General features: G+C 58.2%; 1 protein-coding gene across 3 annotated transcripts; it reads right to left on the minus strand.

The window, feature by feature from the left end:
- Window positions 1–215: 215 nt before the first annotated feature.
- On the minus strand, window positions 216–13,646 carry HELZ2 (helicase with zinc finger 2). 3 transcript variants are annotated; one of them, XM_053574271.1, is made up of 21 exons: window positions 13,561–13,625; window positions 13,119–13,169; window positions 11,636–12,747; window positions 11,071–11,257; window positions 10,888–10,995; window positions 10,063–10,580; window positions 9,325–9,966; window positions 8,071–8,854; window positions 7,814–7,889; window positions 3,969–7,713; window positions 3,708–3,826; window positions 3,488–3,619; window positions 3,242–3,403; window positions 3,015–3,159; window positions 2,807–2,923; window positions 2,530–2,722; window positions 2,277–2,411; window positions 1,979–2,197; window positions 1,595–1,751; window positions 1,350–1,517; window positions 216–1,255 (listed from the first exon to the last, which is right to left on the minus strand). In XM_053574271.1, the coding sequence occupies exons 3-21, from the start codon at window positions 12,658–12,660 to the stop codon at window positions 1,131–1,133; spliced, it is 8,757 nt and encodes a 2,918-aa protein (XP_053430246.1). In that variant the 5' UTR covers window positions 12,661–12,747; window positions 13,119–13,169; window positions 13,561–13,625; the 3' UTR covers window positions 216–1,130. The 3 variants fall into 3 exon arrangements, with proteins under 3 accessions (XP_053430246.1, XP_053430247.1, XP_053430248.1); XM_053574272.1 differs by lacking the exon at window positions 13,119–13,169 and having other exon boundaries at window positions 13,561–13,646; XM_053574273.1 differs by lacking the exons at window positions 216–1,255; window positions 1,350–1,517; window positions 1,595–1,751; window positions 1,979–2,197 and having other exon boundaries at window positions 2,404–2,538; window positions 13,561–13,630.
- Between the last annotated feature and the right edge of the window lie 7,244 nt (window positions 13,647–20,890).

Below are 20,890 nucleotides of genomic sequence, written 5' to 3' on the forward strand. Positions count from 1 at the left end.
ACTGGGCATTGGGCTGGCTCCCACCTCCTGGTATCCTGGCAGACACCCCTCAGCTTCCACAGCCACAGACATTAGCCACAAAATGGGGTGCTTCCCACATGCTCCCAAGACCAGTATTCTATGGCTGGTCCCCAAGCGAGATGAAGGTCTCCCCTCTCTCCCTCCAGCCAGATCTTGAAACACCAGAAGTGAGAAAAGCTTCCCAAGTGGTCTTTGTAATAAAGTTAACACTCAGTCACAGAATGCAGAGTCTGAGAAGAGACAGAATTGGAATGTAGAAATCTGATTTGTGAAAAACACTGGCAGCAAACATGCCTCTCCCCACAGGGGCTACAGCAAGGCCACACAGGGCATCTCTGGGGAGCACGACCCATCTGCAGGCACAACAGGGCACAGGGTGCAGGACAGCAGAACTGCACTGAGACAGAGCGGCCTGGGGGTGCTGAGGGATGCAGATTTCCAGGCGGGAGCTTTGTGGGGGTGGCAGGAGGTCCCTAAGCAGCCTGGAAAGCACAGCTCAGGCAGAGGCATAAGGCCAATGCCTCCAGGCACCTCCCACCCCCACGTGGCCCACAGAGCGCTGCACAGCAACTCTTCACATTTTGGGGGTCCAGGTGAGGCTAGGGTCTGCCCTGATGAGCCGCCCCTGAGGGGCCAAGGTCCCAGAGTCAGATGGGCCTCCCTGCACTGAGTTTGGACTGAGGTCCCTGTCCCAGTAAAACAGACACTGGCTTTACTTTGTTCAAAAATAGAGAATCAAGCCCAACACCAAGGATGGCACCCAGTGTGGCTGCAGGTGGCCTCCAAAGATCAAAGAATAGCCTCCTTGCAGTTCCCCTCCTGGCTCCAAAATGTCCCAGTCCCCAAATGAACCCAGAACAGCAGCACAGCAGGGAGGGGACTGACTCTAAGCATTTCTCCTTTCTCCCAAGTTCATATTCTGCAGGAGGGTCACACCCAGCCTGCTTTCCCCCAAGAGGCCATGACTGCCATGTGGTCCTTATTGCACAGCACAGGTCCAGGTGATAGCCACTGAGGCATGTAGGGATCCACCAAGTGGGCCCCTGGCCTACAGCAGAGGTGGCTGGGATGGCCCCTTCCTGTCCTGGCACCTTGAGTCTGGTGACTCCTCAGGAAGGCACCATCGGCCTCCTCCGGACCTGCACATGGTTGGCTGGCACTAGGCTCTGCTGGGCCTCGCAGAAGTCCAGGAGGTGCTTCCAGAGAGGGCAGCAGCGCAGAAGGAGATGGTCTCCTGCAGGGAGGGTCAGAGGTGGCTATTAAGTGCCTCCAGGCCTCCTCTAGCCCCCAGCCCACACCCACCAGGGAGGAGCCAGCCCCAGCCTCACCAATCAGGCAGAGCCCCTCCTGGGCCCGGGTGATAGCCACATTTACTTGGTTGGGGTCCACGACAAATCCCAGAAACTTCCTGAGCCAGCCCTTAGTTGGCTGCTGGTCCAGGTCACTCTGGGCACATGTTCGGACGGTGCTCACAAGCACGTAGCGCCACTCGCTCCCTGGGGTAGGGTGGGAAGATGAGGCCGTGCCACTGTGTCCCCCACACCCATTTGAGCCCTGCCCCTGCCAGCCTCACCCTGGCTCTTGGTGATGGAGGACACAGTCACTCCAGTCACACCCTCCTGCAAGAGGCCCTTGCGGATCTCCGAGGCCTGCGCGTTGTAGGGAGTGAGGATGGCAATGTCCTTGGGCTCCACCGTCCTCCCCAGGGTTAGCTGCTTGGCAATGTGGACCTGGGGGGAGGAAGATGGACCCTGCTGGCTCTCCTGCCCTGAACATGGGAGCCTCACTTGCTCCTGAAGCTCCTTGCCCTCTCCAAGAAGCCTGCTTGACACACAGGTCACCAGGGAGCATCTCCCTGACACCATTGCTGCATCTTCCTCCAGGAAGCCCCCCCCCCCCGTGCCCTCCTCCAGGAAGCCCAGACCCTGACCCCAGGGAGTGTCTCACTGACACTCACCACCACTGCCACCTCCTTCAGGTTGGCCTTGGAGTTTTCATTCCCTTCGTCAGTGGACACCAGCAGGCTTTGCTCATGACCCTGAATGTAGCCAAAGATGACAGGGCAGCTCTCCTTTTCGGCATGGCCCAGGATACTGGGTGGCCGCCTCAGGCCTGCCCCGGTCTTCAGCTTTCCCCCGTAGAACTCCATGGAGGGGAAGGCACAGATGCCCTGGTGCTGCGGGGGCAAGGAGGCGCCAGGTGAGGGGCCCACCCTATCCTGCCCGGGGCTGTGGTGGGGGCTGCCCTGGACTCACCATGCGGTACTGTGTGTCCAGCATGTAGGCATCCCTGTGATATCGCTCGAAGAGGGATTGGTCCAGTCCCAGCCTCTGTAGCTGTTCGTTCTTGACCACAGGCCGCAGCTGCTTGTGGTCCCCGAGAAGAACCACCTGGGGCAACAGGCAGCCACAGCCCTGACACCTGCCATCACCACTCACCTCTGCACACGCAGTGCCAGGCAGGAAGCTGTTCCAGGACACCAGTCCGCCCCTGGCCCAGTGACCTCACCTTCTCGACCTGAGGGAAGTGTACCAGGGGGATGAGGGTCTCGGGCTCGGTGGCCATGCCTGCCTCATCAACCAGGACCTGCCGGACGTCCAGCTTCCGGAGGCTGGCGGAGGCGGCACAGGAGCACGTACAGAGAATGACAATGTGCCGCTCCAGCTCAAATCTCCGGGCCTTCCCCAAGACGGTTCTGTACCTACAGTGTGAACACTCCTGGTTTCAGCCGGTGGGGGGCCCCATGCCATCCCAGCCCTATGCCCACTCTAGTCCCAGCACTCACAAGAGGAGGTCCTCCCTGGAGAACTCCTCCCCTTTCTGCAGCCGGGCATCAAAGGCCTTGACCTCTGGTGCATGTGGGTTGGAAGCCTGTCGGATCCGGTGGTGCAGGGTGATGCTCCTGCGGTAGAGGGTCAGTGAGCTCCAACTATAGCAGGGCCACCCAGACCGCCAGGCCCTGCCCCCCCCAGGCCAGACATAGGCAGCCACACCTGAGGGCCGGGTTTGGCCTCCCATCCCGAAGAGTCTTCTTGAGTAGGCCACCGTTGCCCACACCCGGCACCGGGAATTCGCTGGCCTCAGCCTGCTCACCATACACACGGAGGGGCTTCAGCTCTGCCCTGCTCAGAAGCAGTCCTGAGGAAGTTGGGGGCTGAGCACTGGGGGCCGAGGACCAGGCCTGCACCCAGCACCCAAGCCCACGGCATCACCCGCACACCTGCCAGCACATCCACCGACTTGTTGGAGGGGCCACAGTACAGGATACAGGGGTCCCGGGGCTCCTTCTCCCCACCAGGGTTGCTGCTGGGCTGTCCCTGCTCCTTGTTGGACTTGTGGAACCAGTAGATGATGTGGAGGCCAACAACTGTCTTCCCTGTACCTGCCACCAGAGAGCAGTGAGCATAGACAGCCCAGTGCACTTGATGGCAGGCCAGGCAGCCCATTGCACCCCACACAGCCTCACCTGGTGGGCCTTGGATGACTGTGAATGGCTTCTCCAGGGCCTCCCTGACAGCCCTGTTCTGGCTGGGGTTCAGCTTATGGCAGCGTCCGGGTATGTCGAAGCTCTGTCGTGTCAGGAGTCTGCTGGTGGCCCCTGGCAGAGGTGGCAGGGGGATAGGCTGCCCTAAGCACTGGTGTGGGGTGGGGCCAGGCGAGGGGTGGGCAGAAGTGGATGGGCCTACCTCTGGGGAGGGGCTTCTGGCCTGGAGAGCAGCGGGTCTGTGGGACTAGCTGCCCCAGAGCGATGCTGGTGACCAGAGGGGACGCCCCTTCCAGGCTGCGCACAGCTTCTTCCTTGCGGCTGGGAGTGAAGACAGACATTGGAAACTGCACAGCTGTCCTGGGGAAGGGCCACTACCCCATAGCTCACTCCTCCCAGGACAGGGGAGCCCAAGGCATCCTCCCTGCCTTGCCTACTAGCCCCTGACATGAGGACCGCTTACAGATCGGGAAGCTGCTTGGGCAGCACCTCCACGGTAAATTGGGTCCCCGGCCTCAGTACGTCTTCCGGAACCTTCTCCATGGACATGTGGTGGACGAAGAAGTGCACCCGCCTGGGGGCCTCCTGTCTGTCTACCCGGCCTTCCTGGTCCCCATCCTCAGTCAGTGCATGGGCCACCCAGGTGTACGTGCCTGGGTCCATGCTCAGGAGGGGGCCAAGGGTGCTAGGCCTGGGGGCTGAGGGCACAGGGGGGGCTGTGGGCGCAGGAGGGGCCGTCAGCCCTTCGAGCCGAATGCAGAGGTAGCTGCAGCTGAGGTCGACATCGAGGCAGCTCTCATGGAGGAAGGCGGCCTCCAGGCGGAAGGTGCCCTGCAGCTGTCCCCGCAGCGTCAGCTCCTTGTCCCACGAGATCCTCAGGTGCTGCAGTGTGATGGAGGTGTTCTCAGTAACTGCATTGGTGACTGACTCCAGGGCACAGAACGGCTGCCACACACGGAAGTACTCCTCCACATCTTGGTAGTGTTCCTGAGGTGCCTGGTGTGCATGGACTGAGAAGCAGTCCCCGGGCCACTCCACATGCTCCAGGCAGAGGCTGAGGCCAGGCGTCAAGGCCCACAGCTGCATGGAGGGTGCCAGAAAGCCACGCTGCAAGCTGGCGGCGAGCTGCACCTGTAGTGTGTCACCGCTGCGCAGCTCCCGGGCCACCTCCAGAAAGTGGCCACAGCAACTCCGCTGCACTCGCCCAAGCTCCTGCCCACGGGTCCCCCTCTCCCCCTGCTCCTGGACAAGTGCAGCTGCCTCGGGCCAGCGCTGCTGCTCCACCAGCACCAGCAGCTGCTTCCACAGGGCGGCACTGACGGTCCGGGTGTGAGGGTCGCACAGGGTGCCGGGCACTGGCGAGGACATCTTGGGCCCCTGTACAGAGTAGATGCGGCGGCGCCAGACCAGCCGCAGGCCTGGCTGGCCCACCAGGGCCTGTGGGGGCTCGGCCAGCTGCAGGGAGCGATAGTGGACAGGGCAGAGGTCAGGCAGTGTCTCCTGGTGGGTGGGGAAGAGCAGCTTGAAGCAGCGGGTGCCTGACTCCACATCCACTACGAAGCCCAGCTTGTCACGGGGCTGGGCCTTGAGCTGCACAGCCAGGTACAGGCTACAGGCGCGCCGCTGGTAGCCCTGGGCATGTGCGTGCTGCTGGGCAAAGTCCAGGCAGAGCCTGTCAACGTCCCTGGCGGAGTACTTGGTGTCTCCGCTGCCCAGCACCTGCAGGATCTGCCTCTGCAGCACCACGTCCAGGTACCTGCGGAGGGGTGAGGTGGCCCAGGTGTACCAGTCTACCTGCAGTGAGTAGTGGCCAGCCCGCTGCCGTGCTCCCTGACTGGAGCGGCCAAAGACTGAGCGACCCAGGGCCTTTCGCAAGTCGCGGCCTGCAGGTGCCAGTGAAGGGTGCACATCGTCCGTGGTGATCAAGTCGACCACCTGTTCATAGTCCCGGCTGCGGGCAGCATGCTGTAGCTGCATCCACACAGCGCCTAGGAGGCGCAGCTGCAGGGGGGTGCGGCCGCCGCTCTGCAGGTGTTGGGACAGGTGCAGGGAAAGAGGTGCCAGCTGCCCATGCTCCTCACAAACGGCCTTCAGCTGCTGGCTGCTGGGCTCAGGCTGCCACCGCAGGGGTGTAACCGTGTGTGTGTGCTGGCTGCCCACCAGGAACTCGGCCACCAGGCTGTTGAACTGGATCATGTATTCCTTGACCATGAGGTGGGCTGCACGGAAGCCCAGGACATGGTCCTCGTCCAGCTGCTCGTAGAGGCAGTCAGCCTGCAGGCGGCGCCGGCGTAGTACACGAGAGAAGTGGCACGCAGCCACCACACAGTCATCCAGGGTGTCCAACTGGGTTGGCAGCTCCCGGCCAGCCCCCGGGTGCTCCCTGATCACCTGTTCAGCCTCCTCATAGCACAACTGGCGGTCAGAACAGACCACAGACTGTGTAAAACGCAGGCTCCTAACTTGGTCACTGCCCTTCTCCACCGTGAGGAAGAGTGAGATGGCGAGGCGGTCCTGGCCCTGCAGGAGGCTGAGCCCATGGCAGAGGCTGGTGGGTAGCATAGGTGTTGGCTCACGGCCAGGGGCGTAGAAAGCCATGCCCTGTCTGCGGGCCCTCACATCCAGTGGCCCATCCCTGGACAAGACACTGGCCACGTCAGTGATGTGCACAGCCACCTCATATCTGGGGCCCAGGTCCCGGACACTGAGGGCATCGTCAAGGTTGCAGGCACCCTGGGGGTCCACTGTGAAGGTCAGGAGGCTGCGGCAGTCCTCCCGGTGCCCAAGACTGTGGCCAAGCTTTGCGCGGTATTTCTGCAGTGCCTTGGTGACCAGGGCTGGGTCTACCGAGGGCAGCCTCAGGCCATGCTCCAGGTCAAGGACACGGAGACCATGCTCCCAGGTGGTGGCCGCAGGCAGCACCTCCAGAATGATGCCCAGCGGGTAGTAGAAGCGCGGTCGCCACAAGACAATGCGGACCCAGAAGAGCCGGCCTCTCCGGGCCTCAAGTGGGAGACTCTCCTGGCCCACGCGCTGTACCCGGCCCTGCCACAGGCGGTGGATGGGCACGTGTAGCGGGTCCTTCAGCTCAGCCACGAAGATCTTGGTCACAGAGCCATTGATGGGGACCATGATGCGGGGGTCCCACTCGTCTACACGGCACACAAACGCCAGCTCCTGCTGCCTCCTCTTCAGCACGCCCACCACGCAGCCCTGTGGCCGCCCCGCAAGGCCTCTGTTGTTAGTGGCCCTGGGGAGGACCTGCACCAGCACCTCATCCCCAGTGAAGGCCATCCCACAGTTCCAACGGCCCCGGATCTGGATGGGGCCAGAAGATACCTCATCCAGAGGGACGGCCGATCCACACTCAAAGGTCTCCTGCGCAAAGATGCAACGCTGGTACAGCTCCGGCTTTCTGCCCAGCAGCTGGCGCAGCGTGGCTGAGGGCAGGTTCACATACTGCTGGTCCTGGCACAGGCACTCAGGCCTGGCCACGGTGTCCAGCAGCCCATCCTCCCTGACAGTCACCATCACCTTCCGGCTCTCATCCAGAAGCTCCTGCAAGATGGGGTCATCGGCATTGAGCTCCTTATCACAAGGCCAGAAGTCAGATTCAGAGTCCTCGGGGCCCTCAAACTCTGTGCCCTCTGTGGCAATCGCTCCTACTACTGCCATCCCTGGTGTTGCACCCTCCCTCACTGCGTTTCCTGCTGGTGTTGCTGTGTTGACGTCTGTCCACACTGTGGCCACCTCCTCTGCAGCTAGACTCCCTGGGGCCATGGCACTTGATGCCTTGTCCCTGGACTTTCTCTTTGCCATGGTAGCAGGTATGCACTTCGTGGGTAGGCTCTCTGTAGACCCCTCCAGGACAGACTTGCTGGGCACGGTGGCCCCAGCCCCCTCTACTCGGAGGGCCAGGTGCTGCCTCTGGGCCACACTCTGCTCGATCTGCTCCAGTGACAGACCCTTAGGGCAGACGCTGTGCTGAGCCACACACTCACGGATGAAGCTCTTCCAGAGCTTGCTGCAGGCCCCAAAGGAGCAAAGGGCCACGGCATCACCCACAGCCACCAGCTGGGACTGAGCACGGGTCATAACGGTGTTGAGGACACGGGCATCTGTGAAGAACTCTGCGGCTGGTGCCCCCGGGCCAAGCAAGGTGTCACAATTGTGCACAGTACTCAGAACAATAACCCGGAACTCCCGCCCTGCAAGGGGACTCAGGTCAGGCAGGGCAGCAGGAGGGGCCAGGGCACTGGGGCTGGGACGAAGGTGACCCACCCTGCCCCAACATGGCCAGCCACTCACCTGGCAGGATCTCAAAGCTGCCCACGGACACCTCACCCAGGCTCCTCCTTCGCAGCTCCTGCCTCAGTGCACTGACCTAGAGGCAACAGGGGCTGGAGGCAGCAGGTGTCTACCCTCTCCTGGCAAGGAGAGGAGACAGTGCTCCCAAGCCCAATCCTGCACGCTCTCTGGGCCCCTTAACAAACGGGGAAACTAAGGCTGAGACGATCAGAGGGGCAGGGATGGAGGTGGAGGCTGTCCCACCAGGCCTGGCTCACCTGGGCGCCGTGGGAGACAGCACAGATGTATCTCTGCTCCCGGCCACCCCAGCGGCAGGGCCAGGTGTCCCAGACCTCCTGCACCTTCTCCACCACCTGGATGATCTCAGCCAGGTTCAGCCAGGACGTCATCGACAAGTCACGCTCTGGCCTGCCCGCCACGTGGCAGAAGGAAAGAGGGTAGTGTTGAGGGTGGCGCGGGACACTGCCACTGGCACGGATGGGGCTGCCCTTAGCCAGGTAGAAGTGGCGGGACACGAAGCTGACGATGGCCTGGGTGGAGCGGTAGTTCTCGTGGAAGACGACGCGGCTCCGCTGGGCCAGCTCGTGCTTCTCCTGCTGGTAGTGTAGGAAGAGGCGGTACAGCAGTGTGTGCTCGGCTGTCTGTGCCCTGGCCACACTGAACAGCCTGGGCGTGACCTGCATGTGGTCCCCCGCCAGCACCACACGAGTGCTGGGTGAGGCATAAGCCAGTGGCGTGAGGGCCTCACACTCCAGCATCTGGGCAGCCTCGTCAATGAGGATGTGTGAGAAGAAGCCAGCGGGCACCCGGAGCTCGCGGGCCTGAGAGGTGGTGGAGACCACCACACGGTGCTGCACCAGCTCTGCATCTGTGGGTGGGCGGAAGGCCCGGTGGTCCGCACTCAGGCAGCAATACCGCAGCGTGGTGGCATCTGTCTGGCTGGGGGGGCGGTCCGTGTACATCACCCGGAGCGGAGCTGCCTCTGCATAGCCGCTGCTGACGAAGTGGTGGAAGTAGTCCCGGATGTAGATGTCGGCCGCACTGCAGTGGGGGGTGGGGAGAGGGTGTGTGGACCTCACTGGGCCTTAGGGCTATCTGCTGGGCTGCTGGCGCCAGGTACTCTGACTGGGCAGACTGACCCTGTCTGGCCCCTGACAGGCACACAAATGGAGTAATAAGGGAAGGTCAGCCTAGGGACCAATCCAGGGCACCTGGCCACTGTCCTGGGCTCTTCCACCCAGACAGGGAGGAGTAGACCCAGTGAAGACTGGAGCATTTGAAACCACATTGGCCAAAGGGAACTGAACAGTTGGGACAAAACTATGTTTCTGTAAATATCAAAAACAAGCCTTGACCCCATAAATGCCAAGCCACACCCCTGCCCACGACTCTCTCCTCTGTCCAGGCATAGTAGAGCCCAGGGCTGACCCCTGTGGAAACAATTAGCTGTGTCCAGTGTAGAGAGGCAACTTGAAGGGCATCCGCTGGTGCAGCGGGTGGCCATGGCATACCTGTTGGTGTGTGTGCAGATGAGCACTTTGGTGTATGGCTGCCGGATGACCTCCAGGGAGGCCATGGCCAGTGTGTAGGTCTTGCCAGTGCCAAAGGGTCCGTAGATGAGCAGTGGGGGCACAGGCCTTCCATCCACTGGGCCTCTGCCCGCAATGAGTGCCATGGCCAGCTTCTGCTTGCAGTTGCCACGCACTGAGGAGGGGGCGGGCAGAGGGCACGGCAGGGTGCAGGCGGGCAAGTTGGGCACCACCAGACGCTCCTCAGGCAGCGCATCCACTGCCTGGTGCCAGAGACAGAAGGTCAGCCGGTCGATCTGGAACTGCACCTCCAGGATGGGGCTGGCCTCGGACTGCAGCCCTAGGGCAGCGCAGCAGCGGGCAGGCAGCAGCAGGCACAGCACCTGCTCCGAGCTAGCCCGCGGCTCCAGCTGTACCTCGAACACCGTGCTGTTAGGTGCAGGCACAGGGGCCACAAGGGCTGTGCTGACCGACCTGCCCAATAGGGAGCCCTGCTCCGTGTCTGGTGTCAGGGAGGATGGGACAGGGACCTCAGCGTAGAGGGCTCCAGGTGGAGTGAAGAGCATGCCCAGGGCTGGTGTCTGCAGTGCTGTCTTCAGGGACACCCGGGCCCGGACGGAGAACCTAGCAAGTGCCCAGGTCAGCCCGCAGATCCATAGCTGCCAGACTCCCAGGCACCCCACCTCTCCTGCCTTCCCCTCACCTGCCAGCCCCACTCACTTGGCCACCAGCTGCTGCCGCGCTGCCTCCTCCTTGTAGAGAAAACGGTGCATCCTCTGCCGGTAGTTGGTGTGGGACACGGGGTCTGAGGTGGGGCTGCTGTGTGTGCTGTCCAGGGCCAGGCTGGGCATCTTGTACTTGGCCATTAGGGCTACCTGCTCGGCTGTCCGCTCCACACCAGGTACCACGTGGCGGTTGCCTGAGTGCCAGGGCTCCAGCTCCTCAGAGTGGCCAGGAGCCAGCCTACCCCCGAGTACTGGGCAGTGCACCTGGCCCAGCTGCAGCCCCAGCTTTCGGAGCAGCACCGGCCGGTAGCCAAAGTCAAAGACCACCCACTGCTCAAAGGTGCCAAAGGAGGCTGTTTGCACGCACACTTCCACCCGGAAGTCGGCTGGGGACGTGGGCTCTTGGAAGCGCTCACCCCGTGCATAGAGCTGGCCTGGTGGGAGGCGGGGGGCCAGCAGGGAGAAGTCTGCTCCCGGCTCCTGCTTGAGCAGGGCCACGTGCAGTAGGGGCTCCTAGGGAGACAGTGAGAGTGAGGGGGCCCAGCAACCATGAGAAGCCGGGGTCCTGCAGAATGGGGGTCACAGACCTGCCTGAGGCACAGACACAGTGAACCCCATGCACGCTTCACTGTCCCCCTGTATGCAGATGAGGAAACTGAGGCAGAGAGGCTGAGGGACATGCTCTAAGCCACACAGACACTGAGAGGCAGGGCCTCAGTACCAGCCCCAGACCACAGACTCTCAGCACCTCCCATTCCACCCGGAGCTGGGTCAGACACCCTGCTGTCCCGAGACTACAGGAGCTGTGTTGACCTCTCACCTTGGAGTGGATGGTAAATGTCCAGCTATGCTGGATCTTCCTGTCCTGGGCCTGATGCACAAGGGGCTGGTTGCAGGTGATAGACACACTCTCAATAGTCTCAGCCAGCTGCACAGGGAAGCCTGGCCTTTAGCAGGGCTGCCCTGGACCCTGTCCCACACCTACCCAGAGGGTCCCACTTACCACCAGGGCCTCTCCACCTCTGTTGTCTTGGCACTCAGCCAGCAGCCGTGCCTGGTAGGGCACCAGCCCATCCCTCCAGGCTGCCTGCTCCCGCAGCTTCATGGCCTGCACCCGCTGGATCCACTCCTGCAGCTCCTGTGTTGAGTGTGCCTTGGTGCAGATATCCCCATACACACAGAGGTTTGGCCTGGGGACAAATAGGTTAGCAGGGCCATACACAGGTGCAGCCATCATGTCAAGCTCAAAGGCTGGGATCCCCTACCCCCACTTTGGCTCAATATTGGCTGTGGCAGGAGAGCAGAAATAGACTCTAGGACAGAGGGTGGGCCTCTGTCCTATCCACTCCCATGTTCCCAAGACAAGTCCTGGCTAGATCAGTGCCCAGAAACAGACCTTCTTTACCCAGATCCTTGCAGGCTCCTGTGGTGACAGCTTGTCATACAGAGTGAACAGCAAGTGGCGGGAAGGCCCTAGGCCCAGTGAACCTGGGAGTCCCTGGCTCTGGCCTTAGTGGCTCACCCCCGCCACCACCACCACCCTAAGTTCCCACCCTGAGCATCCTTACTTTGGGCAGAGCTCGAACTTGGAAAGCCCCATGGGTGGGGAGCGGTGCTCCCAGGGCATGGCTGGGTTGGAGGCCACCATCTGTGCATGCTCCCAGGAGAAGCAGTGGTTCTCGAAAGCCTCCTGAGAGTGGCATGTGACCAGGCAAGCGTGACAGTACAGCTGGACCCGAGGGGGCTGGCTGCGCTGGGCTGTGCACCCGAGGGTTGGAGGAGTGAGCAGGTCCTCCCTCCGAAGGCCAAGCCGCTGCTCGGCCTCCCACACAGCCATCTCCACTTCACTGTGTGCATACTGGCAGCGGGACGCCCCATGCCGGCATGGCCGCCCACGCCCCACATACATGCAATAGGCCAGTGGCTGGCGATACTGGGGCTGTGGCCGCACCTCCACATACTGCTTCTTGCGGCGACCCTCGGTATTTGAATGGCTCAGGAGCGAGGGGCAGGCTTCATGCTCAGGGCACCGGCCCTGGGGATCTACTGGGCAGATGCGCTGGGGGCTGCACCGGAAGCAGAGGGAGCAGAGCAGCTCAAAGTGGCCGCCAAACTCAACTCGGATTGCGGCGGCTGAGCTGTCTGACCCTCCTGGCCCTCCCTGGGACCCACTGCCCTGGCCCTGCACAGCAGCCTTCAGCCACACGCGCTGGAGGTTGTGCTCCCGCTCAAAGGTCCAGACCAGTGCCTCCTCACGGCTGCGGGCGAAGGTGCACTTGTTCCCGTGGCGCCGGCAGCCGAGCCCTGGGCTATAGTAGCGACAGACATCATAGCGGGAAGGCCTCGGGAAGCTGGGCCTGCGGCCCACTCTGCGCCAGACCTTGCTTTTGGTGGCCTGCTTGAATCGGGCCAGCAGGATCTCATGGGGGCAGCTGTGCTCCACCCCACGCAGGACGTATGTGCTCTCATTGAGACGCTGCACGCAGCGGGAGCAACCAAGGTACAGGTCCACCTGGGCACACAGCTTGGCTAGGGACGGGCCCTTGGTGGCTGTGGGGCTGTTGAACAGTGGACGGGACCTTGGGGCCTCCATCTCTGACACTGGCCTGGGTCTTCAAAGTGTGCTTTGAGGCTCCTGAGCTGAGCTGGTCCACTGGGATTAGGTCCAAAGGTCTGAAGTCTAGGACAGGAGAGGCAAGGCCAGGCTGAGGCTGGAGGGACCCCAACCGAAGGGGACTGAGACATACAACCCTCCCTTGCCCAACCTGACATCCAAGAGAACAGCTGTCGGGCAGCAGCCTTGCCTGTCCAGGGAGTCAGGGCCCACTGGACAGAACCCAGCCCCACCCCTCTTCTGAAGGGTCTCCAGGCTTGTGCTCTGCAGGAAGGCAGCATCCTGGGACCCCCCAGCGACCTTCCAGAGCCTGAACCAGCCCCCAGGGTTCTGCATCCACAGTCCCTCAGGTTCCCAGTCCTGGACTTCCAAAGACTCGACACCCCTTTCTCTGTAATCAGCATCTGGCCCCCAGGAACAGAGGCCCCCACACACACCTGGACTTGAGCAGTGGGTGGTCCCGGGTGGGAGTCTGTACAGAGCTCCCACTAGGGGTTCCAGGGAGAAGCAGGGATCAGGGTCCCCACCCCAGCTGAAACGGAGGGAGTACAGCTCCCCCCAGGCGGCTGGCTGGGTCCAAAGGGAACTTTCATGGGAAACTTCGGGAGATGCACCCAGAGGCTGCCCTGGTCTGGGAACCCTCCACTGAGAAGAAAACTTACAAGTCCAAGGCCAGAGGGTCCACAAAGCTAAGGAAGGGAAGGTGCTGGGACACTACCCTGCCTCCCCTTCCAGGGGCTGTGTGGCCGCTCGGCTGTGGCTGGGACCAAGGGTCTCCGGGCCAGGTGTGTGGAACTCACCTCGCCCCGGGGTCCGGCCCCCAGCATCCACCCTCTGCAAGGAGCCCCAGCCCAGCCCCAGAGCCCCGGCTGCGCTCACCCTCCACCGAGGCTGTCCCATTCGGCCGCGTCCCAACCCGCTCTGAGATGACTTTCGAGATCACTTTCGTTTCTGTCCCAAGCGACTCAGCCTCTGACGCCTGATCGCGGAAATTACCTCACTGCCCCCACCCCGCCCTGCCTGCCCCGCCCCCAAAAGAGAGTGCTCCCCTCCCCCGCCTTTCCCCTGTGGCAAAGTGGTGATACCCCCAGGTCCCCGCCAGCCCAGCCCCTGGCTGCCCTGAGCCTCAGGAAATGCGGGGAAACAAACCCTGGGCTGATCCCCTGGTGGGGTTGAGAGGTGCCTCGTGGGGCACCCCATCCCGGAGAGTTGGGCAGAAGGCTGCAGGAGGAGAAGCATCAAAGATCACATTCACCTCCTTCAAACGCTCACTGGAGAGTTGGGATTGTGCCTGAACCCTCCTCCCCAAAAGGAGGGAGAAGACTCCTGGTCCATGGCAGGCTCCCACCCTCACTGAGACAGGCCACTGTCAGCCCTGAAAAGTAGAGACCCACTAAGGCTGAGCAGGCTGAGCACAGGCTGGCTGCAAAGCCCAGATCCCACTAGGCGGTGGCCCTGTCTCTGGCTCTGGGGGACGCCCCTCCAGCAAGCCCAGGCAACAGGTTGACTGCAAGCCCATGGAGACCCCCAGCCTGGACCACCCACCTATGCTGTTCCCAACTATGTTAATCAACAATAGTCATTACTAGTCACATCTCCCTGCAACAACCAGTCTGGCACCCTGTTGGAAGGGGTCACAGTGGGCCTGTCTCATTATTAATGGCTGGGTGTGCCATTAATAATTACACCAAGAGCCTCTGCACTAATGAAGTGTGGATATCTAAGGGAGGAAGAGAGTCCATAAAAAACAGTGACAACAAGAGACCCAGGGATAACTTTAGAAATGTCCCTGAGAGACACACAGGAAGGTAGTTAGCATGGTGTGGGTACTGCATTCTCCAGGAAACGTCACATCACAGAGATGTCAGTTCCTCCTAAATTATCTATGAATTTGGCTCAGCGCCCGTAGCACAGTGGTTATGGTGCTGGCCACATGCACCAAGGCTGGCAGGTTCAAACCCAACCCAAGCCAGCTAAACAACAATGACAACTGCAACAACAACAATAAAAAAAAAAAAAATAGCCAGACACTGTGGCTGGCACCTGCAGTCCCAGCTACTTGGGAGGGTGGGGCAAGAGAATTGCTTAAGCCCTAGAGTTTGAGGTTGCTGTGAGCTGTGATGCTACAGCACTCTATCAAGGGTGACATAGTGAGACTCTGTCTCAAAAAAATGAAAAAATAAATGATGAATTTAATGCAATCTCAGTAAAAATACTAAGAGGAGCTGGAGGATGGGGCGGTCAAAGGCTGTAAAGTGTATTTGGAAAGCGTGACATAAGCAAGTGAAAAGATTATTTGGAAGGTATTGTGCAGCACACTGGCACTACAGAACACTAAACCCATTGCAAAGCCGTAGAAATGGCGTGGGCACATAAGGAGGAGCAGGGCCAGGGCAGAGTGGAGAGCCTGGAAATAGACTGGAATGCACACAGGAGTCCCACCTTGTGATGTGTTTCAGACCTCGGGGAGAGATCTCATTCAACACATTTTGTTAGAACTGCTTAACATCTTGAAACAAAAATGGGAGGAAGGTCTTTACCCAGACGGAAGACTTACTCAGGAAAATGATCAACCACAGAGGTCCTAGAAGAAACCAGGTTGACTATGTCTGCTTATTAGAAATCTTGGAACGGCAAAGGCCTTTCTCAGTGGGACCCCAGGCAGCTGCAGGGGTGTGCTGGGAGGGCCCATCCCTGGTCAGAGCTCCAGGACTGGGTGCACCTGGGTTGGCCACGAGGGGCACACATGACGCAGGCCAACCAAACACCTGTTTTCTGGTCCTTGGAAAACCAGTTGTCAGATATGTGCCAGTATCCCTGTGATATGTTCAAACATCAAATGTACATAGGGGAAGGAAACCCCGCCATTATTAGAGTCAAAAGCCAAATACCAACTGAAAATAAAAATAACTGCAGCTCAGGCGGCGCCTGTGGCTCAGTCGGTAAGGCGCTGGCCCCATACACTGAGGGTGGCGGGTTCAAACCCGGCCCCGACCAAACTGCAACCAAAAAATAGCCGGGCGTTCTGGCGGGTGCCTGTAGTCCCAGCTACTCGGGAGGCTGAGGCAAGAGAATCGCTTAAGCCCAGGAGTTGGAGGTTGCTGTGAGCTGTGTGAGGCCATGGCACTCTACCAAGGGCCATAAAGTGAGACTCTGCCTCTACAAAAAAAATAATAATAATAATAATAACTGCAGCTCATATCACAGCTAAAAGTCTAATTTCTTCAATGTATATTACTATCTTAAAGAGCCAATAAATCAGAAAAAGATTCCAGGAGAAAACTAGGCAAAGGATGTGAACCAATATTTCAGGACACACAGAAATAGAAGTCGCTCTAAGTGTAGTGAAAGTATTCAACCTCATTCTGAGAAAATGAAAATTAGAACCACTGGGTAGGGCGGCACCTGTGGCTCAGCCGGTAGGGCGCCGGCCCCATATACCGAGGGTGGCGGGTTCAAACCCGGCCCCGACCAAACTGCAACCAAAAAATAGCCGGGCATTGTGGCGGGCGCCTGTAGTCTCAGCTACTCGGGAGGCTGAGGCAAGAGAATTGCTTAAGCCCAGGAGTTGGAGGTTGCTGTGAGCTGGGTGAGGCCACGGCACTCTACCAAGGGCCACAAAGTGAGACTGTGCCTCTACAAAAAAAAAAAAAAGAACCACTGGGTAATATTCTCACTTCTCCAATGAGTAAAAGCTACAGTGCCTGATCCTCTACCACACTTGGCCGGTGGCAGCCCCACCATAGCAAACTAGGCCCTGCCAAAGCACAGGGCACACTCCCTTCAAGCATGCTTCCGTAGATGCACCTGCACCAAGGGCGTGGCAGCCTCTTCTCTTTTTCTTTATTGTAGAGACAGAGTCTTGCAGTTTCCCAGGCTGGCCTCAGCTTCTTGACTTCAAGAAATCCTCCCACCTTAGCCCACAAGTGTAAGGATTACAGGCATGACATCCCCCCCCCCCAGCCTGCAGCCTCCTTTCTGATCACAATACACTTGGACGCTCCAGTGCCCACCACTGGGGGGTCTGCTGGTTTTGCACCTGGCGGCTCCCACTCCCCAACCACTATGCCATAAAAGAGTCTGTCTGAGACCATTTAAAAGGAGCCATCTCAAGTGTTCTGAAATGGAGATATTTCCTTCCTAAAGAAGAAAATCAAGGTGCACAAGAATGCACCTTGAGTACAAAAAGTATAAAAATGTATGAAAATCTGTTACAGAATCAGAAGCGAGCGGGGTGGCTGGCTGGGACGGAAGAGAGGCTCGCCATTTGCTCTCCCTGTCACAGCTGTGGGTTTTTTTATCAAGAGCACGTCTTTACTCAAATAGAAACAAAAAGTACCTTCTCAAGCGCTGATCATGGGCCTGTCCACCGAACGGACCTGCAAGTTGCAGGGGGCCAGTTCTGCACCAACTGTGCCTACACATTGGCCTCCCAGATACCTGTGAGAAAAATGAAAAGGCAAGCCATTAACTGAAAGAAAACACATCCAAAATCCACATATTAGATGAATTCTATGCAAATATTTTAAAATCTTAAAACTTGAAAATAAAATGTTGAGGTTTTTAGGTGTTTTTCTTTTTCTTTTTTTTGACAGTCTCACTTTGTCACCCTTGGTAGAGTGCTGTGGCATCATAGCTCACAACAACTTCAAACTCTTGGGCTTAAGTGATACTCTTGCCTCAGCCTCCCAAAAAGCTGGGACTACAGGTGCCCACCACAATGCCTGGCTATTTTTTGTTGCAGTTGTCATTGTTTAACTGTCCCCAGGCCAGGTTTGAACCTGCCAGCCTCAGTGTATGTGGCTGGCGCCGTAATCAGTGTGCTACAGGCGCCGAGCCAGAATTTTTTTTCTTGATGTGATCTCACTCCATAATCCAGGCTGAAGCACAATGCCACAGTCACAGCCCACTGTGGCCTGGACTCCTGGACTCAAGTGAGTGATCCTCCTGACTTGGCCTCCCAAACTGTTGTGATTACCGGCAGGAGCTGCCACACCAGACCTCTCTGCGTTTCATTATATGTATGACAACTCAACCAGTGAATGTATGTCTTTACATGTGTGGACGTGTGCATTAGTATGTATGTGGCTAAATGCTCAGACACAACCCTATATGATTACCAGATGGCAGTGAGGAAGGAGGAACCAAGCAAGTGGCTGGTGGGAGCAAAACTCTGTGGCCCCTGTGAGCCTGAGGTCTGGCGTCTACCTGTGGCTGAGTATTGTCCAGCAGCAGACTTGAGAAACCCAAGGTACCACCCACCTCAATCTCTCATGGGGTCAGCATGGGAGCCAGACTGGGACCGCCAAGGCAGAGACCAGGGCCTATGTGAATCCAGGAACCTCGGACAGCAGCCACTCTACTCCACCCAGGTGTGGAGGATGTTTGTACAAACTTGTTGTACACTCAGGGAACAGGAGCCCCAAACAGAGGAAATAACATAACATGTGACTTGGAAACCCGTGGAGTCCGGCCAGGACAAAGCCAAACTGCCCCATGAAACTCCCGCCACATGCAGAACACCACCTGCCTTGCCTGTCCCAACAGAGAGGGCACTGCTCAGATGGTGTCCCCCACGTCTGGCCCTCAAGCCACCAAACAGTGGACATCTGGGTCCTCCCAGATGTCAAGATGTGTGGCTCAGAGGGAAGGAATCTGATCACAACACAACATGTCCCAGTTGATGTGCTATGTAACAAATAACCCTAAAACTCAATGGCATAAAAGAACCACTTATAATGCCCACAAGTTCCAGAGGCCAAAAAATGCAGACAGAACACAGCAAGAAGACAAGGCTCAGTGCCTATAGCTCAAGCAGCTAAGGCGTCAGCCACATACACCAGAGCTGGCGGGTTTAAATCCAGCACGGGCCCTCCAAACAACAATGACAACTACAACCAAAAAATAGCCGCGCCTTGTGGTGGGTGCCTCTAGTCCCAGCTACTTGGGAAGCAAAAGAATCACTTAAGCCCAGGAATTGGAGGTTGCTGTGAGCTGTGATGCCACGGCACTCTACCCAGGGTGACAGCTTGAGGCTCTATATTAAAAAAAAAAAAAAAGAAAGAAAGAAAATAAGAAGACAAACCACAACCTAGGAAAAATGTATTTGCAAAGGGCATATCTGATAAAGGATCAATATCCAAAATAGGTAAAGGACTCTTAAAATGCAACAGTAAGAAAATAATCAACCTGATCAAAAAACAGGCAAAAGTTCTGAATAGACAGCTGGACGTGGGGGCTCACACTTGTGATCCCAGCACTCTGGGAGGCCAAGGTGGGAGGATCCTATGAGCTCAGGAGTTCAAGACCAGCCTGAGCAAAAGCGAGACCCTGTCTCCACTAAAAATAGAAAAACTAGCCAGGTGTTGTGGCAGGCTCCTCCTGAGTAGTCCCAGCTACTCAGGAGGCTGAGGCAAGAGAATCACTTCAGCCCAAGAATTTGAGGTTGCTGTCAGCTGTGACAGCACGGCACTCAACCCAGGGTGATGGAGTAAGACCCTGTCTCCAAAAAAAAAAAAAGAAAGGAAGAAAAAATCTGAACAGACCTCACCAAAGAAAATGCACAGATGCAAATACACATATGAAAATAAGCTCCACACCGTGTGTCACTAGGGATTTACAGAGTAAGACAATGAGACACAATTACACACCTACCAGAATGGCCCAAATTGAAAAAAAAAAAAAAACAATGAGGACACGAAGGCTGGAGGGTGCAATGTGATGGGAGCCTCACTCACTCACTGCGGCCTGGGCAGGCACTACAGAGCAGCTGCTGTGGAAGTTTGTCAGTTTCTTGTGAAACCAAATGTACCCTCGCCACTCAATCCCACAATTGTGTTCCCTGGTATTTACTCAAAAGAGTTGAAAACATGTCCACAGAGACCTGCACATGGTTGTCTATAGCCGCTTCACTCACTGCCCGCCACCAAGTGTCCTTCAGCAAGTGAATGGCAGGTGAATGGGCAGACCTCAGCACAACCAGACAAGGGGATGTGACTCAGCCGCTGCCTACTCTCCACTCCTTTACCCTCTACGGTGCTGGGGCCTAAACCTGGGAACATCCACTTGGTAGGCACCAGAGGTGACTCTTGAGCTCGCAAAACCCCAAGAAGTGTCAAGAGTGGAAAGTGTTCACAGGGTGTATGAATAAGTGCAACCCTTGCCTAGGCCAAAGGGACAATTGGGGCCGCGGGCAGGGAACGGACAGCAGGGAATTAAGAGACCAGAGGCAGGAGCCAGGGTTATCTTGGCTACAGGATGGGACTTGACCAACGAGGAGGGGAAACATATCACAGGAAGGGGCTGAGCAACTGGGTACACACTGGTGCCTCACTCAAGGCATGACAGTGAAATAGGTTAGGGGACAACATGGAGCAGGAACTTGTCTTGACTCATGAGACCTGAGGAGCAGACACCTGGGAGGTGCAGCCTGAAGACTTGAATGGGCACACTGACGTGGTCAGCTCTTCACTGCAGCAACGGACTCACCCGGACCAGTGCCCATCAGACGGCAGCATCTGGGGGCAGACACCAGTCACCAGGAGGCAGCTTTAAGCCCCACACCCTAAGGCTCTGACCACTCTCTGACTTTCAGAGCACACATCACCCTGGCCTATGGGCCACATCAAGCTTCCATCAGTGGTGTGGGTTTGTGTGTCTGGCTACCCCACCTCCTACAGCCCTGGGGCAGGTGCCCCATCAGGACAGGAGGGGCAGGTGCAGGACAGAGGACCACACGAGGCCTGAGGGGATCTTGTCCAGCTCCTCACCTGAGGGGATCTTGTCCAGCTCCTCACCATCTTGTCCAGCAGAGGCCCATGGCCCAGGTGGAGGTGACCCTGACTCCAGCCTCAGATCAGGTGGAGTCCAGCCCATCCTCACTCTGTTCACCCCAGCAATTCGCAGACAGCCTCAAACCAGAGCCCCGTGGGACACTTATTAGCTGCCCCATCTGCAGCGTTTCCTTAGAATCCATCTGTCAAGCCCCTGGCAGGGAACAAGGAATGCAAACTGAACCTGGGCTATTACGCAAATGGTTTTGATCAAGAGACAGCTGGAGGGACGCCGCAGCCCCTAGACAACACTGTGCAAAGGCTGAGTATGTGGGTGCATGTGAGGAGCCTGGAGTAAGCTGGTACTGTCCATACTGGGTGTTTTTCAAATTTTATTCAATTATCTCCATAACCTTTTGTGTTAAGAGACAGACACA

Source organism: Nycticebus coucang, chromosome 21, assembly GCF_027406575.1.
Source record: "Nycticebus coucang isolate mNycCou1 chromosome 21, mNycCou1.pri, whole genome shotgun sequence".
Taxonomy (NCBI): Eukaryota; Metazoa; Chordata; class Mammalia; order Primates; family Lorisidae; genus Nycticebus; species Nycticebus coucang.